The following is a 24922-nucleotide window of genomic DNA, read 5'->3' as shown; positions in this document are numbered from 1 at the left end:
ATCAATGGTGAGATTGCCACGCCTACTGAATCAACACCCCTCTATTTGTATTCGCACTCTGTGTACGTAATCCAGGTACAATGGTTAAAATTAAACAACGAATGAGTGGGATGAACTCGTCGCTGCGCGTCGTACGCCGCTGCAGCCCTACGGGGATGCCGCAAGGATGCAGAAGAGCACACGTATGGGAGCATATTAACCAAGCGCGTGCTACACACTGCGCAGTACCTGCAAGGAGATGGAATGGCGCACATCAGTTCCAGGGCCAATAAACCGGAGGAGCAACGCCACTAACCGGCTCAGCCATACCGAGACGACGCTACTTGTACGGCTATACTCCAGATTACTGAATGAGGAAAGCCTGGGCTGCTCGCACGGTAGAATCCGGAGCGGCGCAGGGGATGCTGAATGGCTGTGTTGTGATGCGCTGCGTTACGCTCGCGGTCGGGTTCGTTCTCGGTCAGCCAGAACAAGATGTAATTTTGACAAAGGAAGAGATATTTTCTGATATTTTTAATATTTAATAATCATAAGAATCAGAATAATAGTATTATTAAACAAGAGAAGATAAAAGCTGACGGGAAGACAACATATACAGGGCCCAGCAGAGGCTATGCGTCATGCCGAAGAGATCCCGACCTCGAACACGGTAATGGAAATTCCACCACTGTGGTCGCTAGGAAGCGTACCTTGCATTTAGCGATACAATCGGTATGTAGGTACACGGCATAACATGTATTCGAAACAAAATGAAATTACTCGATTGGTCTCGGCCAAGGCAATTCGTGGCCAAATTTAACACACTAGCCAATCGTCTTGTTTAGTTCTTCACTGTTCTCGGGTATAAACAACATAATACCTCATTTCCAGGATACAATACACCACAGCCTCACCCGAAGTTGATCCATTTTTGCCTTAATATTGACTTCTCAATTATTAGCCACATATAATAACTCATTACCGGGATATGATATGCCGCAGCCTCACTTCAATTCACCTCGCTTTTTGCCTTACTTTACCCATGTATTCATCTTGTAGCCACATAACACCGCAATATACCATGTACCACAGCCTCACTTGACCTCGCTTCACTTTTTACCTCAACTCTATTCTCATCTCGCATGCAGGTGCATATGGGGCAGACGGCAAACGGCAGAGCAGCCAAGCCAATGAAATCGCGGATGCACCGCCACTTACACCGGTCTAGTTCTAGCTGCCGTGGTTCGTTGCAAGCCCGTATGTATGCCTCGTTGGTTAGGCGGGCAGAATGCTCCATCGAAGCAGCGTATTAGTGCGAACTTTTGTTGTAGTACACAAGCCACGCCTGGAGTCTCAGATCCTCCTCGACGTTGGGTGTGGATTTTGGCGACTGCAGTAGGCATAGCAAGGGGTGCCAACTGCCTAGGCGGATCACTCATGGAGTCACTCCGGGCTTGGCAATTGACGATATGGCGCCAAATATCTCATCGGAGAGAATACCTTTGTGCCTCTCCATCTGTCTTGCGGTAGAGGACATCATGGGACCTGAGCTACCGGCCCCTTATTTGGGAACAGCAGCTCTACACTGTACTGGCTAATACAGTACACCCCTCTCGACAGTGTGACTCTTACTTGGCCATGGATGCCACTCTTTGCTCTCTTGCTCTCTCTTTCTCTGCATCTCTTTATTATTCTTTTTATATTATTAGATAGCTACAGTTTTCTTCCATTTTAACCGTAGCATCAAATATGCATTATCTGTCTTAAACGCAGCTATAAACAGATTGATAGCCTCGCTGATAATACGTGTACCGAATAGACACTATGCTGCTGTTTCTGCAGCCCCACCCGCGGGAGCCTAGTTTTAGCGGGTAGCGACCCGCTTTATCCACCACTCATTACCTTTTTCTCCACCGTTGGAGCCGGAACCTGATGACAAAGCGCCGAATTCGCCAATCACGGCGCCCGGATTCTTTTCCTTAGCAGACGGCGCTTCTTCATCGACTGAGCCGGCAGCTTGGGCGGTTTCCATCCATCTCAGCCTTTCGCTTCTCCCACGAACCGAACACATGATTTGCAGCTGCAGCTCTTGCGGCGGCTGCCAGGCTGCGACGTCTCGCACGCCCCGTCGTTCGTCTGCTGCGTCTCTCGCACTCCCTCCACTACCCAAACAGGCTGGCGTTCCCGTATTTGGCACAGACGCCGCACAGATCTGGACACTGTCACCACCATGGCCTCTTGTTTTCCTCGGAGCGAGTCGGAGTGGAGGGATCGTGGAGGGGGGCCAGGGGTGCCCGAACCAGACGACATCTGCGGTGGAGAAGGCCCGCGGCTGCCTGGCTGGCTGTGATCAATCCTCCAGCATACCTATCGAGATATAAGAGGCCGTGTTCGGCCTGAATTAACAGGTAATTCAACCATTGCATCGAACGTCTTCATAGTATACATCATCCATTCGGCTTGGCCAATTGTGCATCTGCTTGACTCAACAGGAGAAACTTCATTGTCCTACTATTGATTATATATATGTCGATGGGAAACTCTGTTAGCTCGCAACAGTCTCAGCACCCTTTCTTTCTTATACACCAATAGCATCTGAATAAAGCAAATATACTTTTTTATTTTCTTTATATCAGTGTTATCGCACTTCCATCTCTTACCTAGCGGTACATACATTAGGCTTCCATCAACAGATTACAAGTCTGTAGCCATGTTTAACACCTTCAAGTACGACCCTGAGACCAACAGTGTCCAGGAGCTCAGACGAGCCTCTGACCCCATCTCTGCCCGCTCAAGCCAGCATCAAGCATGCAACAACTGCCACGCTAAGAAGGTAAATGAAGCCGCAGAAGCCATACCCGCGCCACTGAGCCACTTAGTTTGTCCTTAACCTGACGCTAACCACCAACCCCCTTCTAGCTCAAGTGTAGTGGCGAGAAGAGCGGCTGTGAACGCTGTATTGCAAGCAGACTCCGTTGCGAATATACACGCTCTCCCTCTCGCAGAGGAGGTAGAAGATCCAGCGGTAGAAATTCCACTGATAGCCGCGGCGGGCTTGAGCTTGCCAGCGGCGAAACCAGCCCTGGCAGCCGGTCTGGCAAGTCATCAGGGCACCGAAGCAGCAAGCATTCTCATCAGGGGGGATCCAGCAGCAGCAAGTACAAGTCCCGATCAGGAGACGACGGCTACGGCGATGCTCTGGACCGATTGGATCCCTCAATGCTTAGCCCTGATGACGGATTCGACTTGCGTTCCTTGTCACTTGAGGGCAGCGGCGGTGCCGTGCACTCTGATGCGTACGGAAGCAGCTCTTACTACGGCCAGCAGCAGCACGGCGCGGGAGGCAACTGGCAAGATATGCCCTCCCACAGCCAATATGGCGGTTCCTCTTACATGGGCACTCCCAGCTCCCATGCGCAAGAATACGACATGGAGGAGTACTACGGAAACTATGACGAGTACTCGCAGTACCAGGAGCATCAGAACGATCCCCGATACTGGGGACACCAGCAGTGATGAGGCCTCTCTGCTTCCCCTCCTATTGCTTTTGTCTAATTTCCTTTGCACCTTTTCCTTTGTCTCATTATCGCGAAATGCCATATTAGAGCTAGCCCTCGTGGCTGTGTAAGTGAGTGATGTGACGCATCCAGACTCATACTTCGAATACCCAAGCCCTTTGTATATTACGACACCACTTTTTGGCTTACCCCTTTTCAATGTTTTCCCTTTTTTTGTTTCCCTTTTTTCTGTATTCTCATTTTCCTTCATTTTTTTCTTTCTTCTTCTTCTCATTTTTACGTTTCTGCTTTTTGCCTGTTTGCATATTTTCCCCATGTGCCTGCATGGATGACGTAGGATTCCTGCAGCACACACGTTCCTTGGCATTCAGCCTTGGGGAAAGCTACTGCATTAGGCCATGTATTATTTTGATAGACGCTATGCCATTAATGGGCTCATGATTAGACGATATTGGGAAGGAATTGGACACAGCATAGATGCGCTTATTTTATTTTATCTCATTTTATCTCATTTATCTTTGGAGCCAGCCTAGTTAGATCAATGTTACCCTTTGATTTTGCTCTTGATACACGCAAATAGTTGTATGACCTCATGTTTTTTTTTTACTCTACAGTGCTCTTTTACAGGCAGCAAAGTAGTAATAGACAACTTTCTTATGAATCACCACTAGGCAAAGACATGTAGAAAGATATCGTCACGAGATCTGAATTTGACTCATTTCGCAAGAAATCGTAGCCTATGAGTCTGCGGGTGTCTCTCCCGTGACATTTACTCATCTCACTTACCCAACACTTTTTTAAAAATGGCACCCGCATCCAACAGCCGCGACGTGAGTAACCCCAAAGATTCCGAACATCTGGGGCGAGCGTGGCGAACAAAAAAAGAACACAAGGTGAACAAGATTGCAGCTACTGGGACGAAACGCAAGTCTACGTCAAAAACGCACGGTATTCAGCCCTGTACACAGTCACTTAAAGGAAGATGGCGGAATGTGACATCTCCCACACACAAAACAAGTCATGCAAGGAAATGCGCCTCAGTGCACGCCATCCTACGCACATACTAAGGATTGGGTTGTCGTATCATACCCTATCAGCGTATATAAGTACGCCGAGTGCTAATGTACGCACTATCTGCTAGCACAAATAGGCACCGAAAATCGGTTGTAGGCGGAATATATCCCGCGTGTGGGGATTGGACGAGCAGCAAGGTTGCATGCAGCGTGGCTGCTTAGATGAGGGTGTGTTTGCCGCATTGGGTGCCTTGCAGGGGAGTGGTGTGAGTGTGTGCATATGGATATGGTGCCTTGTAGGTTGCTACGTATTGAATATGTTTGTGGAGGAATATTCTACAAGTAGTTGAATGCAAAGACCATGGGGGTTGTATAGGTAGATTTCGTGGCAAACATGTGTAACTCGATATACAACGTTGTTGTACAACACCTGTTTTGTCCTGCTCCTGTTTATGTTTATTTTTACTTTTGTGGCTTATAGCAACGTTGTTTTGGTGTTACAAGATACAATAGGCTGCTTATTAAGTGAGGTGAATCCTTTGACTTTTTAATCAATTCTTCAGCCGGACAAGGGTCGACGACGCTATATTTTTTTATTCTTGCAATAAAGTCTGTTCGCTTTAGTTGCATAACTAGCTGCATGATAGGAAACGTACCAAAAGAAAAGAAAATAGTAAATAATTAAGTATCACGAGGAGGGAGGGTGAGGAAGATGGTAGTAATATACAGAGTACGTTCGTGAGAAGTATCTTTTCGGCGGTGTAGTTAATGAGATGGATGAAGGCGTTGGTTGTATGGAGTTTAAGCCATTTTCTGATGGGAAAATAGTCTTTGAATCTCGAAAGCATAACCTGTGGTTAGTCTATTCTTCTACCTTGTATGCGTGATGGGACTGGAAAGCATCAAGTTTATGTCTTGCGGAACAAATTGATCGCATTATCTATCCTATAAATACCAACCTGAAGTATATTCGAACCTTAATAGTAAACATGGTGTTATATATGCTGGGTTTACATTACTTTCTATTCTATCTAATCTCTCATAAGCTCAAGTGAGATCTTTAGTTTCCTGGAGAATAACTAATAGGCTATTTATATAACAAAAAGGCTTTACATATTGTTTCTATGCCGAGATATATGACAAATCTCTAATTAACTGCCTGCACATATACATTGAGATATTTAAATCGTCCAGACATCATATAAATGCCAGTGCTAGTTTTCGCGCTTATCTTCAACAGGCTGAGCCTCAACAACCGCCTTTGGCTTCTGCTGATTTGCAGTCACATATGCCTCATCATCATCCCTCACAACCTTGAACAGCGCTCTCGCTATGACCAAACGCAAAACCATTGACAAAAGAGAAGTGAGCATGATGCCACACGCCGAGAAAAGCTGAATGCCAATATACTTTCCAGTATTTCTAAATATCGCACCCGAAATCGGTGGACCGATGAGAGATCCAATACCCTTGAGGATGGCCACCATGCCCAGTCTCGTTCCCAAGCGACTCATGTCCGAGGTAATGGACGCCAAGACAACAGACCCAAGAGCCACCACGCTGCCAGACCAGAAGCCATATAAAACAGCAAAAGCAATATTACCAGCCTGGTTTGTTACGCTGATCCAGTAAAAGACGCTGGTACTGCTCAAGGCGCACATGACAATGTACGTGTCCAGAGAGCCAACCACATCGGCAATGAATCCGGGTATGATTCTGCCAGGGATGGACGAAGCGTTGAGAATGGGTAATAAGTAGGCAGCCAGAGCAGCGTTATCCTGCATCCCATGCGATAAAGCGTAGCTCTGTAAATAGTAAGGCGGATTAAAAAACGACAGATTGTTGAAAAAAATGGCGATGGTGTATAGTAGAAACGTCTTCTCTTTAAGGGCAGAGGCGTCCCAGAACCACCTGATCGAGAAGCCATTCTCCTGCCACGCCGGCTTCTTCGTAGGAGTCCGCGGCCGAATGAGCAGCAAAGCAAAAGAACACATGGCAAACGCTAAGAACCCCATTATCCTCACAGTCCAGCCAAAGCCTACTTGCGGCCTCAGATTCTGAAACATTATAGGATACAGCGTTGATCCAAGCCCGCTACCAACGGTAGCCAGGCCCATAGCTCTGGCTCTCTTCTTCTTAAAATACATGGGCACAATAGCAATGGATGGGATGGAGAGGCAGCACGTCCCCAGGCCGAGACAGATTCCCTGCGCGAGCAAGATCTGCCAGTATGTGGTGCTGATACTGGTGAACATGAAGCCTAGGGTGACGAGTAGCGTGCCGGCAGCGATCAAGGCGCGGCAGTAGCCTGCGTCGTATAACGGACCGATGATGGCTCCAACGGACATGAGGCAGAATATCTGAATGGAGCCGATCCATGAGATGGCTGAGGGCGAGGAAGTCTTGAGGAGGTCTGTCTCGTAGTATGACTGGAAGGCACCGAAGCTATTGAGCAAACCCCTGAGCAGTCACCAAACAATCATAAAGTTAGCATATATTTCGAGGAATAAGGGAGCTTTGTAAATGGGATTAGTTAGTAGCTGGTAAAACGTACAGGTGATTAAAGTAGAGAAAAAATGAAGCCACCACTTGAAGCCATGCTCGCGTTCCGCCATCCATAGGCGCGTCATCTTGGGTCTTTGTCTGAGCCGGGGACTGAGTTTGCTCCGCTGGTGGTTCTAACACCGACTTTTCGAAAATGCCCGTATCGGTTGCAGCGATTTGATGTACTTCGGCGGCACGAAGCTCATCTTGGTGGTTGTTTGACATGGCCAGGGATTCTATAGGAGTATAGGAGCAGAAGAAAGCATAGACTAAGCAGTGCAGCCAGGCGCGGACATTACTGCTTAGTATCACGATGCGCAAAAATCGAGATAATTATATCATTTGCATCCAGTACTCGATTCTCTAAAAAAGAGTATTAGAAATGCATGTTGAGGGTAAAGGCAAATGGGGGTGAATCCCGAAGCCGGCACTCCAGATTGTCTCATCCCCGCTGGGGAACGGCAATGGGCTCCGGCACTGGAGAATGGTGGAAAATAATAGTTCATGGAATGCCTGTAGCCTGCAGCTATTGTTCTGGAAATACGTCGGGGAGAGTAGAATAAGACGATCATGGGTAAGATGGGTTTAGCGCATTGCGACGATTTGAGCACTTGAAGGGAGAACTGCTAGGAGCACAGAGAATGATTGGATGCACAGGTAGAATTGAGTAAATCTATAGCATGTATTTAGATTATTTGAATTATTAAGCTATAGCTTAGCTATGTTGGGGATGCTCAACTGGAGTGGTCTGAGGAGGCGCGAATACTATACGTGTATGAGTGAAGCGAGCGTAGCGAGCGTAGCGGGAGCATATCTCCCCGGATCCACGAGATGGATTACCTCAGCCACTGATCTGATAACGATAAGTACGATGAACTGAGTTATCTGATCAGATGCACCGTCCTCTATCGAGTTTTATGCTTTTGTCAGTTGATGACCCGTACAGTACTACAATCATTAACAATGTGCATGTTGCGCAAGGCTCAGCAGCAAATACTGGGTCCCAAGATGATGGTGACATGTAGCATGCAGCTTATGATGCTTGCTCGTCAGGCTCCATGGATGCCAGCGGGCGCTGGAAAGAGGCGTTGCATCTGCATCGGCATCTGCATCTGTACGTCAACCGCTCATCTCGACCTACAAGCATTTCCTCGTACTGTGAAGAGAGAAGTCTCGTGACAAGCAAGAATAAGACGATCCGCACATTGGGCGTCCATGAATGGTCCAGTAGCAGACAATGGAAGAAACCCGAAGCTATGGGTGGGAAAGACGAGCTTGTCAAAGAAGGTTTCCACTTGCATGCGCCTATAGCTTGCAACCAATAGAGACTGTTGAAGATTCTCTTGGGCCATTCAAAAGCAACGACACACACTCCTCGCTCTTTTCGCTCTTATTCTGACTCGGACATTGGCGCTGGGCCTATTTATTTCCGCTTCAAGCCTGCGGAGACTTATTTTTTGTGGCCACGGCTTATTGGAAATCCAAGCTGCGCGACCGAGACTAGACAGAAACAAGATGCGACGAGATGGTGTGCAGTTCTCAGCACCGTCGATGAATCGGTGCCGGCTCGGCCTCGCTCATAGCTCCAAGACTGCATAGTACGGTATAGCATCAAATTTGGGGGGTCATCTTTTAATCCCAATATCTTCCGACAAGGCAGCATCGGCAGCTAGCAGTTCCTCATGCAGGACCTCAACACTCTTAGTTTTCGGGCTTCTTTCCTGATTCCCAACCGGCCCGTTGCAGCCGAACGCCTCATTAAAACCTGAAGTAAAAGTGTAGATGCTGGGTTGCATCACTACCACTAGTTTGCGGTCGAGCCGTCTCGTCGGTGACGAAAACTGGTAGCTTGTCGCGTGTGGCCCAACGACTAGGGGGGGAAATTTCGGTGCTGCCATTTTTGCCAAATGTGCACAGGTGCCCAATTGGCTTCTTTTGTTTTTACTTTTCTGCTTTGAAACTGCTTCTGCGGCGAAAAACAAAAAAGAGCGCGATAAAAAAAAAGGAGAATGATGTGACGGGTACAGTACGGGATAGAGGCTTCGCAAGGATGGAGCTTGGGGAAGATACCTGCAGCTGCTCACATGTGGCTATAGCGGTATAAGTCCTCCAACGTGCTGCATACGGTACTGTGTCGCGTGGATCAGTAATTTTCCCTTTTCCCATTTTCCGCTGCCCTAATTAACGGACATACCTATTACCCCGTATTATAGACTACTAATAAACAATCTGCGGCACTGTGGCTTTAAAGTGCCCCGAACTCCGTTGGGTTGGTCCCTGAAAAGGGAAAATGGACATGCTATTTGGCGCATTAATAAAGCGGATTGGTAATTCATGCCTGTACTGTAGGTGCAGCGCACGCAGCAGTGCAGTGCTAAAAACTGCCGGACGAGATACTGCTAGCACCTATTTGGAGGTACCTACCACTGTTAGTCGCTTATGAATGAATTTGGGATGGAGCTGGAGGCGAAGAATGAATCACGGCTAGAAGCAATGCTTATTTTCCATTGAGATTTAAGGCCCAGATTGTACTCGTAATGTACGTACTCGCCGAGTCTGCCTGCGCGCGTCTTAATGGCCTCACCATCTATCAATCCGGTCTAGGTGCGTAATTACGGACGGTGGATATGCAGCAGCCACAGTAGCAGCAGCAGCGGCAGAGCAAATCATTTGATGGCCGGGCCGTCTCTCCCTGATCATGGAGCAGATCTTGTACTTGGTAAACCCCTATTCGCTTGTAGGTAGATGCTCTACGGGGTATTTACAAAACAGGTACATTCTGGGTATGTCATCAGGTGACGCCTCTTTGCACATGTATCGTAGCATTCGGAACGGCAGATGAGTACATATGGCTTGGTGTAATTATAGATCCCGGCGGGCTGCGGCTGAGGTACCTCCAGTACTAATATTCAGCATTATTGTTGTGACATGTAATGCCAGTTGGTGATAGGAATGGTATTTATGCATGCTAGAGGCTCTCGGTGACTACGTTTGCAGGTTTTTGTAGCAGTGCATGACGCGTTAGGCAGGTTGCACGGCATAGTCTAGCTCTCGGTTGGTACATGTATTTTTTTCCTTCTATAAGCGCTCAGGGTCCATTAAAGTGGCCACAATATGCAGTTTGCCGGATCGTACGACACACAAAAAGTTTTTATTTTGATTCTTGGTATTTGAAAGGACAAATGGTAATCACCATGCCATGATCTACGCGCGCTTTTCCCGTCAAAAACAAGTACGGGGCATACTCCGTGGAGTTGTGTTTTAGTCTTCATTCGTAATCGAGTATAACTTGCACGTGGGGAGACTCTTATGTCACTTTCCAAGTCCCATGTACTTGTCTTAGTGCAAACAGCCAAGTCGAAAAGTTGGGGGTTGGGGGTTCTCCAAAGGTACCTGTATACTGTGTACTGTATTCTGTCTTCTGTACCCTCAACTGTGCTCTCTGTTACTTTGTTGGAACTCACTTTGGAGCCCCCTTACGAGCACTTGCAGCACCCCATAGCTGCGTGCTGGGAAATTTACTGCAATGGACCCAGTGAGTGAATTCCATGTTGAGATTTATGTGCCGTGCTTGTGGCTTGAAATTGACTTTGATGATCGAGGTAAGGGAGGGGAGGATCGATAGCATCATGCATCCATCTATTTTTAAGTCTGTTTATTATTTCTCCTCATCCTTCTCCAGCCAGCGCGGGGTGGGACACCAACTGGTGCGTGAGGAGAAGCTTCTCCCTTTTTCTCTTTTCTCTTCCCTCCTCTCGCCGTTGACGTACGAGGCCCTTGTTGGCTCCATTATGTCCATCTCGTGCTTATCCCGGACCTCAGCTTTCTTATTTTCTTGTACTGGCGTGTACAGCACATAGCTTCATACCTGTGCTCGTGACCTGTCGTGACCTCCCGCGTGCGTCATTTCCGCTTTCAGACATTGGCAACGAAGAGCGTATTACCCTTCACAAGGACAGATACCTGCATATACTGCGGGTGCTAAGAAGCGAATTAACGACGCCCAGCAAATCTCGGGTTACCGAATGACATGACGAAAAGCGTCTCAGGGTCCAATTAGGTGCAGCTGGCGAGGCTGGGGCCCCCCTGCGCCGTAGGCTCTAGTCTCTAAGTCTTTGCCTCAGTGGCGTTTCTAGCTAATACGTTCTTGAGATATAGTGCAGCAAACACGGTCCCAAACTGGGCAAGGAGCAAAGTTGGAGGCTTTGAAAAAAAAAAAAAAAAAAAAAAAAAAAAATTATGCTGAGCTGTCAAGAGAGGCAAACGGCAATAGGATCGAGAATTGTCGAGTCGCGTGAGACCTTTTGTGACCTCCACGCATCATCATATTATGCAGCTCAAGGTCAGACTTGCAGCTACTATCGAATCCGATGTGCCTCGTCGCCGGTTTTTCCTCTTGCTCAGCCCAAAAGCGCCATACGAGCAGCCAAAAAGGCATGTAGAAAAAATGCCAAAGGCTGGACGGCTGAACCACTAGCTATACATACAAACCAGGCACATTGATGTCTAAAAAAAAAAAGTGATGGGCGTTGCGCAGTGCATGCAGGCAGTGACAATCCTTTGAGACTCGCCACAGACATCGCCGCGGATGCTTCCAATTCGACCGGTCGACCTGCTTTCAGTGTGATGGAGGATTGACTAAGGCCATGAGCAGGTATTGTCGGGTCAATCATTCCTGCTTCGTAAGCCTCCCCTGTAAGGTACAAGAAGTACGAATGGGTTAGTCGTATCAATGGCATACAGTAGAAGCACCAAAGAAGCCACGCGTGCTTGCTAATGGTCTGGAACTGGGTACTTGGTACCTAACCGCGGTTTCCTGGACAATATACGCGATGATTAATATTAGCGAGTCCTTTTTTTGGGCCTTTTCTTTCCTCTTCTAGACCACCGAGATGTCCGCTGCAGCCGCGATCCAAGAGGACTCGCCATGGAGCCGCTAGCATTGGCCCCAATGGCCTGAATCCAACTGGCTGGCACGGAGATGGCAGCTTCAGTTCAGTGTGCTACGAGCACTGTATGCAGGGCCCACCGCACAAAAAGCACAGGCCCATGCTGTGCTGTACAGCGAAGGCGAATGCACTAAACAGTCCCCGAGGCGCTATGCAATGCACCCCACCGTCTACTGCGCTGGTACCTCCGTAGTACATCGAGTGACCATGTGAAAGAGCTGCCCTGTCTCTCCACTGTGATGCTACCAATTCCGGGTCCGAAACTTGGCTCTCCTGGGCCTGGACGGAGTCTTGAGCAGACCAAGACAGTGACAACATGGGGTAGGGGGCCACTGTAACGCCGACGCCGTTCTGTGCTGGATTGTACTGCCCTGCTCCAACGGCGCATCCAGCCAATGCCCCGTGGTAGCGCCCAAGTACCCGCTAAGTACCTACAGGCCCGGTAGCCACGGCTTGTGCTCGCCTGTCCAGTCCTGTGCTGGGCCTAGAGGATTCCCCCCAAAATTGAAACCTGAACCCCCCGGTCTCAGTTCAATCAGCTAAACTTACAGCACTCCAAGCATCGTCTCAACAGGGCATGCGATCTTCCCACCTCCCACCATCCTCCCACGCGACCTTGCCTGTTCTTCCTGACCGAAGCTCTTCGTACTTTACATTGGCCTCTCCCGCTTCTCCATAAACCTCGGACACGATGGCTTCTCAACTCCAGCTCACTTTTTCCAAACGGAATACCCTTCTGTAGGCTTTTGCCCACCAGCGCCTATTCAACTAGAACGACGCCAGCAAAAGTTGATCCCAGAAACTCAACCACGAACAAACTCCATCCACGCCACCCTACTCCATCATTGATCCTCTCTCCCTCTCTTGAGTTATCCTCTAAACCAAGAAAACGCCTTCAACACCTTTTTCGGCGCCAATTTGTCGAGAATCCAAATTTTCTTAACAACCCACGAGGCTTGTTCCGACGCCCTTCGCGCGAGTCGTTGTGCAGAACCTTGTCCCAACGATATAGAGTTCCATACGTACAATCAGCCATAAAGACAAAAAGAGAACTCTCTTGGTTGACAAGACGACGGAAACAAAGACGTATAAACAAAGACGCGAATATAAAGCGGCATGGAACTGGACATTTTACCCGACAATAGCATCCCACTCTTCTCGCCTGAGATAGCAGCGCCCTTCAAGTCTCCCGAATTATTCCCTACTCAGCTTCCCACGGACGAATTTCGCCTTGTCATTGAAGGTTTGCCCCTGGCAACCAGGAGGATAAAACCTCAGAATCCTGCAGAGGAATTGCTACTCTCTGAAGAAAACGTCACCCCTCTTCTCCAACGTCGTGCAACCAGCCAACAGTCATCCTCCTCCATGTTTCCTAAAACCGGTACCATTTCTGGTAAGCTGCCTCTATTCTCGTTTCCCCTGATAATTAGTAAATACTAACGATAGTATCAGCGGCCGCAGCAACCGGATCGGTCATATCAATAACTACAAATTCTGCATCAGACTTCCCTTTGGCCCCAATGGAAGGCCGACCAGTCAACTTTGGTGTAGTTGTACCTGGCGTATATCGAAGCAGTTATCCAAAGGCAGACGATTATGACTTTATAAAGGGCTTGAAGTTGAAGACGGTAGTGTATGTTCTACCACTCCCCGTCTCTCGGTTTCCACATTACCAGTCCACATAGCTAACAAGGGCTATTTATAGTACACTGGTTAAGAGAGATGAGATCGACCACGAGTTCGAGTCCTTTATCGCCGCCAACGGCATCCAGCAAGTTGTCTTCAACATGAAGGGAACAAAGAAAGAGTCTATTCCTTCAAGTACAATGTCCTCCATCCTCGACGTTGTCTTGGATCGCCGAAATTACCCTCTTCTGGTTCACTGTAACCACGGCAAGCACCGCACCGGATGCGTCGTCGCCGCCGTCCGCAAGCTGTCTGGCTGGAACCTCGACAGCGTCGTTGACGAATACAAGACTTATGCCCAACCGAAGATCCGGGAATGCGACGTCGAGTACATTACCGGATTTGAACCTAGCTCCCTGAATATCAGCTCACTTCGGTCCTTCCACGGCGAAAGCTCGCGATTCACCCCGGTTCAAGTCCGGTCATTTATGAGGACAGTCTTATTCACTGCCTTTGTTGCCACTATCTGGGTGGTGTCTGGCTCTCGGATAGTCATCACTCGTGACAGCATAACGAAATAACCCTCCACAAGACTACGCTTTTGGAGGGAAAAAGTAGCGTTGTTGAATAGCTTCACTTGGCATGGCCCACATGACCAGAAGTCCGACGTTGCTTATCTTATTTTCTTTTCACAAAAGTTCATCCAACAGAATCATCAGCAAAGATGAGAAAGACAAGAGAATCCTGGGATAATACTGCAGGTTTAGAGCGGGTTTTTAGGAATTGTTAGTGTTTGTTGTGTATAAGGACCGGTTATCACGGTGTACAGATTTGTACTTTTTCAAATCATATTTATCTGGATTGGGAGACGGAATTGGGCTCGCAGAAACTTCAAGAGCTGAGATGATCTGCGAAACGGGCGTTTATTTTCATTTTTCTTTCTTTTGTGGAATCTTCTCTTCTTTTTCTTCTCTTTGTCAATATCACATTTTATTATTGGCGCGGTGAATTGGAAGCAATGGGGTTTTATGGATACTACACAAAGGTTTCTTTTTCCTTTTGTATCAAGATGTCTGTATAGATAGTGTTGGCTGAGAGCAGCAAATAACTAAGACTGCCAGCCCTTTATTTTGCTTGAGATCGGCGGATTGTTAGCGAATTTGGTGGCCTTTGAGCATTGGCCCCTGTAGGTAGAATATCAATACGAACAACTATGTATTGACAACAAACATATGCGAACTGTGCAATTTATGTGATTGGTCTTTCATTCTGCGTCATAATAATATACATGTATGCATCCCTTTTGGCCCAGCAACGGTATTGGTAATAGTACAATATAATACTCCTTTCTCCTTTTCTTGTTCATCCCATCAACATGATCTTCTCAATCTCTTTTCCTCCTTTTTCCTCCAATCCAATTCATCCTTTATTTCTCATCATTTATCATCATACTGTCCCCACCGATTCCTCTCCTCCCTAGCCTTCTTATCCCGATCCTTGCTCCCATGCATATACACCCACCCGCCCGCCACGCAATTCGCCGCCCCCAAACCAATCGCCGTGCCTCGCACCACGCCGCGGATGCTGAATTTTGCCCGCAGGGGCTGTCTCCTGCGCAGGGCCAGCAGCGCGTACAGGCCGGACCAGGCGGCGGCGAGGCCTGCGCTGGCGGTCGGGTAGCCGGAGAGGTTGAGGTAGGACGAGAAGAGGAGGGTTGGGGTGAAGAGCGTGAGGGGGAGGGGCTGGATGGGACGGGCGTGGAGGGCGGTGATGAGGGTTGCGAGGAGGGAGGGGGGGAGGGATGAGGCTGTTTGGTGAGATGTTAGTATCGTGATATCATTATTATGTGTGATGTTGTGATATAAGATGAGAGATGTGTGTGTGTAAGAGGATGAGTATAAAACAGGATGGGTTGAACTTACAGCCCCATTCGGTGAGGTGATCCGCTATGGATTTTTCAATTTTTGTTTCTTTGGACGCCATTCTGAGTGTTGGTTCGAATTCTGGTATGATATTACATGGGCTGATTGGGCTGAGGGCTGTAAGGCTGGGAGTTTTTCATATGAGAATTGCCCTTTAAAGGTGCAGTTGTGACGTGATGTATTTTCAATGTGGATGACTAAGCTGTTAGATGCACGAATCAAGGTCCTCTATTCACCATTTTTGACACTGCAATGAAGTGAAATGGTTGTTATGCAACAGACAAAAAAATTCTGGAACGATTTCAATGAATAATAAATATAAATAAACCCAATTGAAGAATACCTCATCGCTCAATGGCTTAAACGATTGTAGGAAGACAGCAATATGTCGAACCCGCGGGTCCCGGCCGAAAGATTCGCCGACGACCCCAAAATTTCCTAGTTTGATATTCATCGCACGACTAACAGACATCGAATTCAAGACGATAAACTCCAATCTATACGGCTCTGGCTCCATTTGCGAATACAATTCACACTCATACGCCCACTCAATTTCCCACCTAATCACACCTCTATATTAAACGAATTACGGCCAGCTCAACACACAAAACAATCCCATCATGGGCGGCAGGCAAATCCGCCCCGCGGGCGTCTACCGAGCCGTCAGCGAAGAGCTCAAGCACCAGCTCATGCCCGGCTACAACGTTCCCACGCCGCCCTGGTTCGCCGTCATGAACTCGGTCCCGCCGTCAGAGACGCTCGTGCGAAACGTCACCCCCCGCCACCGCGTGCCCAACCCAAAGGCGACCAAGCCCAAGAAGCTGTTCCGCCCCCAGACCATTGCCTACCCCGAAGATGCGCTGCGGACGAGCTTCTACAAGGACCATCCCTGGGAGCTGGCGAGGCCGAGGGTGGTGCTGGAGCTGGACGGAAAGGATCATCAGCATTGCGATTGGAGTAAGGGGTTGAGACAGCCTGGTATCCCGCTGACAGGTGAAAGGTGAATAAACGCTCAAGATGTGGATGAGAGAAGCAACATCAAACTAATTCTTTTCTAGCGTGGTCCAACGACAACTGTGGTTAATGGAAACCCAAAACATGAGCAAGCGCAAAGCATACGACATTGTCCGCCGAGAATTCTACAAACTGCGCCAGGAAGAGGAAATCGAGAAGAGGATAGCCATCGAGGAGGCCCGCTACGTCGGCGCATACTTTGGAAAGACAAGACTGGACATTGGTATGCAGCTCGAAAACAACGAGTTTGAGAACTGGAAGATTTGGGCCGGCAAGGAGACGGCCAACCGGGAGGCCAGGGCAAGCTCGGAGATTGAGACGTTTGGACTGGAAGATGAGGAGGCTGGCGCAGAGGCAGAGGCACAGCCTGCACCGGCAACAGCATAATAGAGAGGTATATAGACATGTGTGGGTGACAGCCAGGTTTGGCACTCTTGTATTATATGATGTGTATGAAGAGAAGATGGGAAATGAGGCAAAAAAGGTTAAAAGGGAGGTTAAAAGTTGCTAGCATTTGACGGGGCTTGGTTCTATATCATCCAAGCGGCGAGAATTAAACACAATCTCTCCAGCATTCTGTACGCCGTACCGTATGGCCACCTCTTCGTGCTGTACGACAAAGACATCCGCTATGCCAGTGTGCAGCAGCAGCTTGCCCGTCAGACTTAATGTCGAAATACGAGCCCAAGACTCGATATATATAACTTTCATACAACTCTCCGGGACAAGGTAAAACATTTTCAAGAAATGTATAGCCAGCGCAACAAAGAATCCCGTAGCTGGTCCGTTTGAAAAGACTCGGCTAGGATACCGTAGCTTATTGCCCACTTCATTGTTCGGTGGAACGAGCAGCGCGGGGAAAATGTCGACAATGCTGAGCAGAGCTGTGAAGGGCGTTGACCAGAGAGGTTGGTGGACCTTGCGTGCGCGTGTGACGATGCGCTTGTCGTAAGTGCCTGACGAAGACTCGTGGGATTTACATAGAGTCTTGAGGCTTTCTTCGTAGTCTTCGAGGTGATTCTCTGACATGGTGTCGCCGCTGGAGATGAGATAGCGGCGGTGAAATTCGGTAAAGTCATAAAAGCCATCGTCCATCATCATGAGCATCTCCTTGGTGTGCCCTCCTGAACCGAGGACAAACAAGTTGTAATCCATTGGCGGCCGGGGAACAGCGAGGCCATCCTGTGAACCGGCCCTTGTCTGCTTCTTCGCATTTCGTTTGGGGCTGCGATGTGAGAGAAGCTGAATATGTCTTGTCTAAAATGATATTGATTAGCTTGAATATGCTTATCGGATTGATGCCCCTTGTTTTCTTAGTAGGAGAGACTTACTGAAGCAAAAATGATGAGAGCTATGCCTGAAGCGACTACGGTCAAGAGACTGCGCTTGCTGAAGAGGGGAGAGGAAATAAATGTAAAGGCAGCTGAGCCTATAGCTATAGCACCCGCGAAACCGAAGAAGAGGATTGTAGAGCGAGCCATGATGAAGCGCTGGGAAGCAGCCTCGTCTATTGAGATTTCATGTGGACACGTTCATATCTGCGCTTTTGTAAGAATCATGAGCTGCCATAGAAATACCGGACGTCTTGAATCACTAACAGCAAATAAAATTCATGAGAGGGGCATTTTTATTAAGAATCAGAGCTGATTAAAAAGCGTCCTTGAGATTAAAATGGTCGAGCTTGATGATGGTCAAAATAAGATCCGAGTCTTATGGAATGCATGTTTGTTTGTAGTACAGAGTGCAGGTACCGAAGCTTCAGCGCACAGACCCACGTGCTCTCGAGACAGTACCTGCATGTATCATCGTCACTACCACCACAATAATAGCATTCCGCCACTTTCATTCAATTCAAATATATCGTACATGTGCCTGATTTGAAATTTCTCAATTTAAACAATTCCCATAATTCCCTTTTCAAAGAGGTGCAGCTAACCTCTTCCCTTGACTATATGAAAGCAATGGGTAAGCTTCATATGTAGCATCACTTGGTATTTATCCTTCAAAGCAAATGAATCCCCTTTCGGTCCTTTGATGAATGCACAACAGCTCGTTCAAATACAGTAAAATGCATCAGAACATGCGTCTCTTGTTAGGATGAGCCATTTGCATGAAGCGAGCCATATCAATAGCTCGCTTGGTAGACTCTCTTGCTGCATCTTCGAGCATAGCGTCGACTCCTTCGCCCGTCATGGCAGAGCACTCGAGATACCGGTGAGCTCGGATACGTCTCGCATGCCAAGCAGCCTGTGGAAGTCTTATTAGTTTACATGTTTCTCATCAACCGGGTCATGGATATACAACATACGTCAGACGGGATCACGCAGCAAGTGGGATACGGAACAAAGTCGTCCGAATCAAAAGGGCATGGAACTCTGTGCCTTGGATCCTTGCATCTGTCACGAGCATCCTTCTTCAAGCCGACCAAGTGGAGAAGCACCTCTGTATGCTGCTTGGCGAGAAAGCCTCCCTGAACAGCCTCATGCCACTGAGACGACGATACTATTAGCCAACAATCGAAGGACGAGCTGATGCTACAACGGTTTATATGAGTAACTCACCCACTGCAAGATGGTATGCATCGTGGGCTTCTGCTGAATGTCAAAGCACAAGAATATGGCGTCCCACTGCACGTACGACAGCCGCTCAACCGTGTTCAAGTCTGGTGCGCCCGAAGTGTCCTACATTTCGACGCGGACCGGCTGGGAGTTGTACATGCGGGTGTTGACATATGTCTCGTAACAGGTTCGAGTAATAGCGCTGGACTGTATTATGATGTCAGTGTCTCTATGTCCACAAGTCATACGCTTGAGTATCACCGTTGTTCTTACATCAGGGAATTGGCCATAGCGAGCACGACTGTTGCTGCTTGTCAATATCAAAGCCTTAGAAAGTTGAAACCAAGTGAAGCTCATCTTACAACAACAAAGACGTCTGTCCTGCCGACTTCGCCCCCACAAACAAAAAGTGAATCGTCAACGGCACATCCAACACCACTGGTGGAAGAGCAGGCGACGGCGACGGGCTGCGGTGCTTTCTCTTGCGGTTAAACAGGCTAAAAAGGCCGCCTCTACGCCGTGGGTTCTTGGCTTCCGCTGCCTCATCGCCGTCGTCATCTCGGATTCCCAGTGCAGTCTCGGGACGCTCAATCAGGGGTCCTTGGAGGAGTCCGTCGGAAGGGGTGAATGTTCGCCTATGGAAGACGGGGATGGCGGCGCGGATGAAGGCCAGGCGAGTTGATGGGCGACGCATTGGTCCTTCTGGCTCGCGAAATGTCTTAATAGAAGGATTAGCATGCTAAGAAGAAGATACGATAAGAGCGTGAGTTTACTAACAACGCGAGTGCTTGGTCGAGCCATGAAGCCATCGTCGAGGAAAGGATCCTCGCGCTCCATGCGACTGGGCACTGAGTGCCTCCAAGAGTCGATAGACTCAGCAAGCTCTTCGGTGAACTCCGCAGAAACGTCCTGCATTGTCCGATAGACTTTCAGTGGTGAGTCTCGAGAAAGTGAGAAAGTTGATAGAGCAAAGGGGCGTGAAGCTATGTTGGTTGCTGAGAACTTCTTTCATGGTGGGAGTTATTATCGAGTTGCAGCGCATGCAAGAGGTGATTGGCTGTTCACGCATCAGTAAATAAACAAAACACGCGCGTTCACGCGCTTCGTGACGACCGCGACAAAGTGACAGCAAAGTGAGCAGCAGGTGAATGGTGATATGCCAGTCGTGATGTGCGGTCGTTGAGCAGTCAGCCAGCTGCCAAGTATGGCTGTCATGTGTTCTAAACGAACAATGTAGCTAGACATTGATATAGTAGGCATCTCTGAACATGAACATATCAAACTTGAATATAGTATCCGTCTATATAGGTAGATAGTGAAGCAGATTAAATGTTTGAACGTGTTGAGTGTGGGCGTGTAAATGTGTGTGTTTGAGTGTATTCATAGTCTAAATGCTAACAAAGGCTAAATACGCATCCTTAAAGCGTTACAAAAAAAAAAAAAAAAACAGAAAAACAAGACAAAAAGCCAATTTTGTTCAAAAAAGTCCAAATCTATCCTTCCAAAGCATTTTGTATTTTTGCTTGCCCGTGTGCTTTCCCACTCCCCCTTCCGCCAGCCCCCCAGTAACATTCTAAAAGAGAGAGCGAGAGAGATGGTATCAGAAAAAAGAAGAAAAAAAAAAGAAAAAAAGGCAGTAGTAGCTTATGCTACATGTGTGATGGGTATCATATTCAACGTTCTTGCTTCAATCCCCAGTCCATTCTGGTTAGAAATTTTCAACCCCTTTTCAAACCACCTCTTTAAATGCAGTACTCAGACTCAGTTTGAGTCTTCGTTGTCATCAGCGTCACCAGCAGTCTCCGTCGCATCCGTATCTGTCTGTGCACTGTCTCCTCCGGTATCCCTCCCAGCAAGCATATCCCTTTCAGCCTGGATAGCTTTCGCCCTCAACTGTTCCACCTCCTCCCGTTTCACGACTCGTCTTAGCCCCTCGCTCGCTTGGATCAAGCCGTCAATACTAATGGCATGCTCCGTCATCTGGTGGTTGATATAAGTATACACCCCAGCCGGCGTATCGCACCGCAGCAGATTGCTCTCGTTAAGCTTGAGCAGCGCCAAGGCAACTTGGAAAAGGAATGTGCTTCCATCGTTGGTACACAGCACCACATCCCAGACACGGAAAAGCGCTTCGGCACAGAGACAATCTGTGAATACGGAGAGGAACCACTGGAAAGTCAGGGCCTCGAGCTCAACTGACAGCGAGTCGAGGTGCGCCGATAGCTTGGGGAGAACCGTTCGGACATACTGCCTCAGCACCTGTTGATCTGCCCTTGATGATATCAATGAGTGGTCGTAGTACCCATGAGGAAGGATCTCTTCGATAATCGATGCCAAAATCCAAAACGCCTCTTCAGCAGACGGCGTAATAAGAAGAATATTAGCCGTAATCAGGTTCATCCCCTGACAGTAACCGACATCCTTGTTCCGTCGCGAATATGCCAACAGCACCTCATTCAGCTTCTGCACGCCAGGACCCTTTCGGAAGAAGATGTTGTCTGTGAGGGTTCGGTTGATGTCCATTTTGATCTGGCTCACCACCGTGGGGTCATCGTCTTCGCCACTCTGAGAGACAAGCCCTTCATAGTAGCCAGGAATGCGCAGCGCCGTTGCACCTGAGCACTCTGACCACACCTTTGCTCGATAGCTTACAGGGATACCGCCCAACACCAGCGTCTTAAAGCCGTTCCATTTCGCTCGTCCAACTTTGCCTTTGTTGCCCAGATTCGAGATGCCAATCATTTCTCCATCAGCCACCTGCTCCTCGGGTTGGATTATCCCCGGGCGCTCAAATCGAGCTTCGGCGGCTGCCGTAGCCGCAGCCAGCGCCGCCTCGCCCTCACGCTGCCTCTCTGCTCTGACTTTGCGCAGAAACTCATTCCATTGGGCAGTCTTATCTCTCTGAAGAGTATCGTGCAGATCACTCAGCTGCTGGAGAAGTAGCTTCACCGGCTCCGTATCTTCCTTGACCAGTGTCCCCAGAGTTGGGTCCTCGGATGGCGGCTGTGTAAGAGTAGTCTCATGATCAATCGCCGTCGTTGTGCTGGCCAGGGGAACGAGTCCCGATTCGGTCGGTGTAATCGCAGGCGAACGAGCTGAGCGCTCAACTAAGCGCAGGCTAGAAGCGGAACTGGCTCGATCATCGGCGCCTTCGGTCACTGACACAGCTGTGGCGCTTATGCCAGGCGTATGGCTCAGCAGCTCGGTGGGAAAGGTTGCAATCTTTAGGTAGTCCTGCCAGCGCTTGGCCTTTTCCTCGCCGGCAGCTCTCTCCTCCTGGCTGCTTGGACTCCCTGGGCGTGGGTCACTGGATACGCTCATCTTGGAACTCGGCACGTCGTCCAGCATGTTGGGTGAGATGCCTGCTCGGCCGTTTCCTAGTAATTCTCTACGGTGACCGTTGGAAATATGCTGCGCCATCTGTGAAGCTTCTCGTTGCCGTTTCTTGCGCCGCTGGTCGTAGATGAAGCCAAACCGATCGGTTAGATATTCGCTATTGGGGTAATTGTTGTATATCCTCGAGAGCGTTGGAGGCTGAGACTCTGGGGGCAATATGGCGTCCATCTCAACGGGTCCAAACTTGTCTGCACGTAGAGATGATGGACCAGGCGAGCTTCCAGCGCCGCTCCCTCGCGGATCTTGAACTTGAGATTTCGATGCGCCGGCAAGCGAAGAGTTTGACGGCGTAGATCTCCCCATTGCCATTAAAGCTTTAGGGCCGCCAGCGACAGATACAGCTCGAGATGAACGGTTGGTGTGGTTACTAGCCGCTGAGCCCGCCCTGGTCGTCTCTGTTCTGGCGGCACTGCTAGCAGCACGTCCCCGGGCTTCTGCCTCACGACTGACAACAGCACCACCGGCCACAAGCCTCAGCGCCAGGCTCGCAAGCGACGCAGAGCCCTTGCGATCGGGAGTGGAAGCCGAGTGTATGCTAGACGGCCGGCTAGAGTTCTTGGCGGGGCCGCTGCTTGTCGGAGTCATGGGAGGTTCAAAGAGGTCCTCCTGTAGTGCTGGTCGCTGAGCGAGGCTGGAATGTGATCGTATCACAGTAGGTCTGTTGCTGCTAGACGGACTGTCCTTGAGGCTGGTCCTCCTCGTTGTGCCGCCTCCCCAAATGTAGTCTTTCCACCCCTTGACTGTCCCCGGTGCTTTGATGTTGTCAGAGCTGCTGGGCAGAGCAGAACCGCTGCTAGCTCTAATTGTAGCGCCTGCTATGCCCGTCTCCCCATACGCACTCTCCGTCACTGCGCCCCCCATGGCATCACTCATCAGATCGCTGAGTCCACCTCCATCTCTTGTAAAGTGGCCATTCTTCCGCAGCTCAGTCTCCACCACCCTCAACCTCGTCTCCAGCTCCAGGCTGGACAGGCCACACTCCCGTATAATCTTCCTCAGTGCCCGCTCACGCTCGTCTGCTCGCCGCCGCAAGCTGGATATCTGTGCATCTCGCTGCGCAAGGTCGCTTGCAATCTGTCTGACTAGCGTTACTGCGCCGTGTCGTGCAATCAAGCGCTCGATGTGCTTATCGTCTGCTTTGTGTAGGGCGCCGGGCACGGTTTGCGACAGCGGCGCATCCTCAAAGAGGGCCTCTCGAGCAGAGTTGCGCAACGTCAGGCTGTCGACGATGGAGGAGGCCGCGCCGCTCAACTCCTTGGCTCGGACGGTCCTATCGGGCTGTCGGATGGCAGCCTTGAGCTGGTTGTAGTCGGCATAGTCGTCGTTGTCGTCACCGAAGCGGTCGGTGCCTGGCAGCTCAGGCGAGAAGCTGGGGAAGCTCGTCAAGGACTTGTCGCTCTCGGCTATGCTACTGGCCGAGCTGCTGAGGTGGTGATTGAGGAGCGCGCGGTGCTTGCCGGTGCGGATGCTGCGATGGGAGCGATACGACGTATTGCTCTGCTGCGAGATGGATCGTTCCAGCGGAGGGGCCACCACGGAGTCGGCCAAGTCCATGCTCCTCCCTTACTCTGCAGGGTGCAGCAGAGAAGAGTCTGTCTCGTTATTTCAGATATTGTGTATGTGTGTGTGTGTGTGTGTGTGTGTGTGTGTATACTGGTGGTTGTTGTAGTAGAATAGTAAAAGAAAAGAACTGGGTGTCATGGACGCTGAGCTGCCCCGGGAGGAATGGAGAAGCTACGCGCAGTTTCCGAGGGGCATAACTCGCCTCTGACTGATGGATGACTTGATTGACTGGGGCAGCTGGCCTGGTCGCCTCTAACGGGCACTAGCGGCCGATCCAGGGTCCAGGATAGGCAGTAATTAATGCTAGCAGCTGGTTAGCATTGGGCGGTGGACGAAAAAAGAAGCTTTGATTTTGATTAATTCAATAGTCTCGATTGTTAATGTCGCTGTCCAACTGACGCAGGTTTCCTCTTCTTCTCGCTGTTCACTACAAGGCAGCAGCTGGAGACTCCAGGCATCAACGCTCTGCAGAGCTCAGAAAAAAAAGACGAATCCACACGTATTATGGCGATGATGGCATGAAGCGCTAGCCGCAATGTTTCATGTGATGCCACAAAGAATGCGCCGGTTCGTGTTACGCTGGGGGTTACAAGGGAGGCAAGTAAATTAAGGCCAACAAAGATGGCGTTGCTGTCATTTCTCGACAAGGCAAAGGCGGAAAAGCAGAAGAAAAAAACATTAAATTGGTACTGGATGAATGACCCTTCTCTTTCTTTTACTTGTATTGTTTATTGAGATGGAGTAAAGAGATTACAAGAGCCAAAGATTGCACTCTATCACCTGTACATGCCCAGCATTCACGCTCGTATCCCTCCTGATATTAGCGAATTCACGGTCCAA

General features: G+C 49.2%; 8 protein-coding genes across 8 annotated transcripts; 3 read left to right on the top strand and 5 right to left on the bottom strand.

Moving 5' to 3' along the window:
• The first annotated feature begins 2000 nt into the window (after positions 1 to 2000).
• GGI43DRAFT_404292 (Zn(II)2Cys6 transcription factor domain-containing protein) lies at positions 2001 to 4075 on the top strand. The gene is made up of 2 exons (XM_083205907.1): positions 2001 to 2812; positions 2899 to 4075. The coding sequence occupies exons 1-2, from the start codon at positions 2690 to 2692 to the stop codon at positions 3493 to 3495; spliced, it is 720 nt and encodes a 239-aa protein (XP_083060904.1). The 5' UTR covers positions 2001 to 2689; the 3' UTR covers positions 3496 to 4075.
• Positions 4076 to 5595: 1520 nt separating this feature from the next.
• On the bottom strand, positions 5596 to 7536 carry GGI43DRAFT_404290 (major facilitator superfamily domain-containing protein). Its single transcript, XM_083205906.1, has 2 exons — positions 7065 to 7536; positions 5596 to 6970 (listed from the first exon to the last, which is right to left on the bottom strand). Exons 1-2 carry the CDS (start codon positions 7277 to 7279, stop codon positions 5725 to 5727), a joined length of 1461 nt encoding a protein of 486 aa, XP_083060903.1. The 5' UTR covers positions 7280 to 7536; the 3' UTR covers positions 5596 to 5724.
• Positions 7537 to 12559: 5023 nt separating this feature from the next.
• On the top strand, positions 12560 to 14858 carry GGI43DRAFT_404284 (tyrosine phosphatase family-domain-containing protein). Its single transcript, XM_083205905.1, has 3 exons — positions 12560 to 13396; positions 13456 to 13636; positions 13709 to 14858. The coding sequence occupies exons 1-3, from the start codon at positions 13120 to 13122 to the stop codon at positions 14208 to 14210; spliced, it is 960 nt and encodes a 319-aa protein (XP_083060902.1). The 5' UTR covers positions 12560 to 13119; the 3' UTR covers positions 14211 to 14858.
• Positions 14859 to 14890: 32 nt separating this feature from the next.
• On the bottom strand, positions 14891 to 15680 carry GGI43DRAFT_404283 (uncharacterized protein). Its single transcript, XM_083205904.1, has 2 exons — positions 15552 to 15680; positions 14891 to 15436 (listed from the first exon to the last, which is right to left on the bottom strand). Exons 1-2 carry the CDS (start codon positions 15610 to 15612, stop codon positions 15066 to 15068), a joined length of 432 nt encoding a protein of 143 aa, XP_083060901.1. The 5' UTR covers positions 15613 to 15680; the 3' UTR covers positions 14891 to 15065.
• A 230-nt stretch (positions 15681 to 15910) lies between these two features.
• Positions 15911 to 17012, top strand: GGI43DRAFT_370937 (mitochondrial 37S ribosomal protein mS23). Its single transcript, XM_083202546.1, has 2 exons — positions 15911 to 16551; positions 16610 to 17012. The coding sequence occupies exons 1-2, from the start codon at positions 16172 to 16174 to the stop codon at positions 16950 to 16952; spliced, it is 723 nt and encodes a 240-aa protein (XP_083060900.1). The 5' UTR covers positions 15911 to 16171; the 3' UTR covers positions 16953 to 17012.
• GGI43DRAFT_371042 (N-acetylglucosaminyldiphosphodolichol N-acetylglucosaminyltransferase anchoring subunit ALG14) lies at positions 16814 to 18639 on the bottom strand. Its single transcript, XM_083202548.1, has 3 exons — positions 18164 to 18639; positions 17897 to 18103; positions 16814 to 17822 (listed from the first exon to the last, which is right to left on the bottom strand). The coding sequence occupies exons 2-3, from the start codon at positions 18044 to 18046 to the stop codon at positions 17073 to 17075; spliced, it is 900 nt and encodes a 299-aa protein (XP_083060899.1). The 5' UTR covers positions 18047 to 18103; positions 18164 to 18639; the 3' UTR covers positions 16814 to 17072.
• GGI43DRAFT_383551 (P-loop containing nucleoside triphosphate hydrolase protein) lies at positions 18639 to 20038 on the bottom strand (the record flags this gene model as incomplete). Its single annotated transcript, XM_083203401.1, has 7 exons — positions 18639 to 18812; positions 18874 to 19053; positions 19127 to 19192; positions 19265 to 19330; positions 19397 to 19424; positions 19486 to 19841; positions 19901 to 20038. 7 exons carry the CDS (start codon positions 20036 to 20038, stop codon positions 18639 to 18641), a joined length of 1008 nt encoding a protein of 335 aa, XP_083060898.1.
• A 754-nt stretch (positions 20039 to 20792) lies between these two features.
• On the bottom strand, positions 20793 to 24625 carry GGI43DRAFT_370945 (rab-GTPase-TBC domain-containing protein). The gene has a single exon (XM_083202547.1). The coding sequence runs from the start codon at positions 24071 to 24073 to the stop codon at positions 20885 to 20887; it is 3189 nt and encodes a 1062-aa protein (XP_083060897.1). The 5' UTR covers positions 24074 to 24625; the 3' UTR covers positions 20793 to 20884.
• Positions 24626 to 24922: the final 297 nt, after the last annotated feature.

This window comes from Trichoderma evansii (genome assembly GCF_050947405.1).
Source record: "Trichoderma evansii strain SZMC 28006 chromosome Unknown GGI43scaffold_9, whole genome shotgun sequence".
NCBI lineage: Eukaryota > Fungi > Ascomycota > Sordariomycetes > Hypocreales > Hypocreaceae > Trichoderma > Trichoderma evansii.
The sequence above is the reverse complement of the archived record's forward strand: the minus strand, read 5'-3'. Positions and strand labels throughout refer to the sequence as shown.

Bases quoted from the DNA above. Each gene is read 5' to 3' on its own strand.
- GGI43DRAFT_404292 (XM_083205907.1), top strand. From the start codon at position 2,690: ATGTTTAACACCTTCAAGTACGACCCTGAGACCAACAGTGTCCAGGAG. The intron at 2,813-2,898 runs GTAAATGAAGCC...ACCCCCTTCTAG, and splicing joins ACAACTGCCACGCTAAGAAG to CTCAAGTGTAGTGGCGAGAA.
- GGI43DRAFT_404290 (XM_083205906.1), bottom strand. From the start codon at position 7,279: ATGTCAAACAACCACCAAGATGAGCTTCGTGCCGCCGAAGTACATCAA. The intron at 6,971-7,064 runs GTACGTTTTACC...GTGACTGCTCAG, and splicing joins TTTCTCTACTTTAATCACCT to GGGTTTGCTCAATAGCTTCG.
- GGI43DRAFT_404284 (XM_083205905.1), top strand. From the start codon at position 13,120: ATGGAACTGGACATTTTACCCGACAATAGCATCCCACTCTTCTCGCCT. The intron at 13,397-13,455 runs GTAAGCTGCCTC...CGATAGTATCAG, and splicing joins TAAAACCGGTACCATTTCTG to CGGCCGCAGCAACCGGATCG. The intron at 13,637-13,708 runs GTATGTTCTACC...GGCTATTTATAG, and splicing joins TTGAAGTTGAAGACGGTAGT to TACACTGGTTAAGAGAGATG.
- GGI43DRAFT_404283 (XM_083205904.1), bottom strand. From the start codon at position 15,612: ATGGCGTCCAAAGAAACAAAAATTGAAAAATCCATAGCGGATCACCTC. The intron at 15,437-15,551 runs GTAAGTTCAACC...CTCACCAAACAG, and splicing joins TCACCTCACCGAATGGGGCT to CCTCATCCCTCCCCCCCTCC.
- GGI43DRAFT_370937 (XM_083202546.1), top strand. From the start codon at position 16,172: ATGGGCGGCAGGCAAATCCGCCCCGCGGGCGTCTACCGAGCCGTCAGC. The intron at 16,552-16,609 runs GTGAATAAACGC...ATTCTTTTCTAG, and splicing joins ATCCCGCTGACAGGTGAAAG to CGTGGTCCAACGACAACTGT.
- GGI43DRAFT_371042 (XM_083202548.1), bottom strand. From the start codon at position 18,046: ATGGCTCGCTCTACAATCCTCTTCTTCGGTTTCGCGGGTGCTATAGCT. The intron at 17,823-17,896 runs GTAAGTCTCTCC...ATATCATTTTAG, and splicing joins CTCTCATCATTTTTGCTTCA to ACAAGACATATTCAGCTTCT.
- GGI43DRAFT_370945 (XM_083202547.1), bottom strand. From the start codon at position 24,073: ATGGACTTGGCCGACTCCGTGGTGGCCCCTCCGCTGGAACGATCCATC.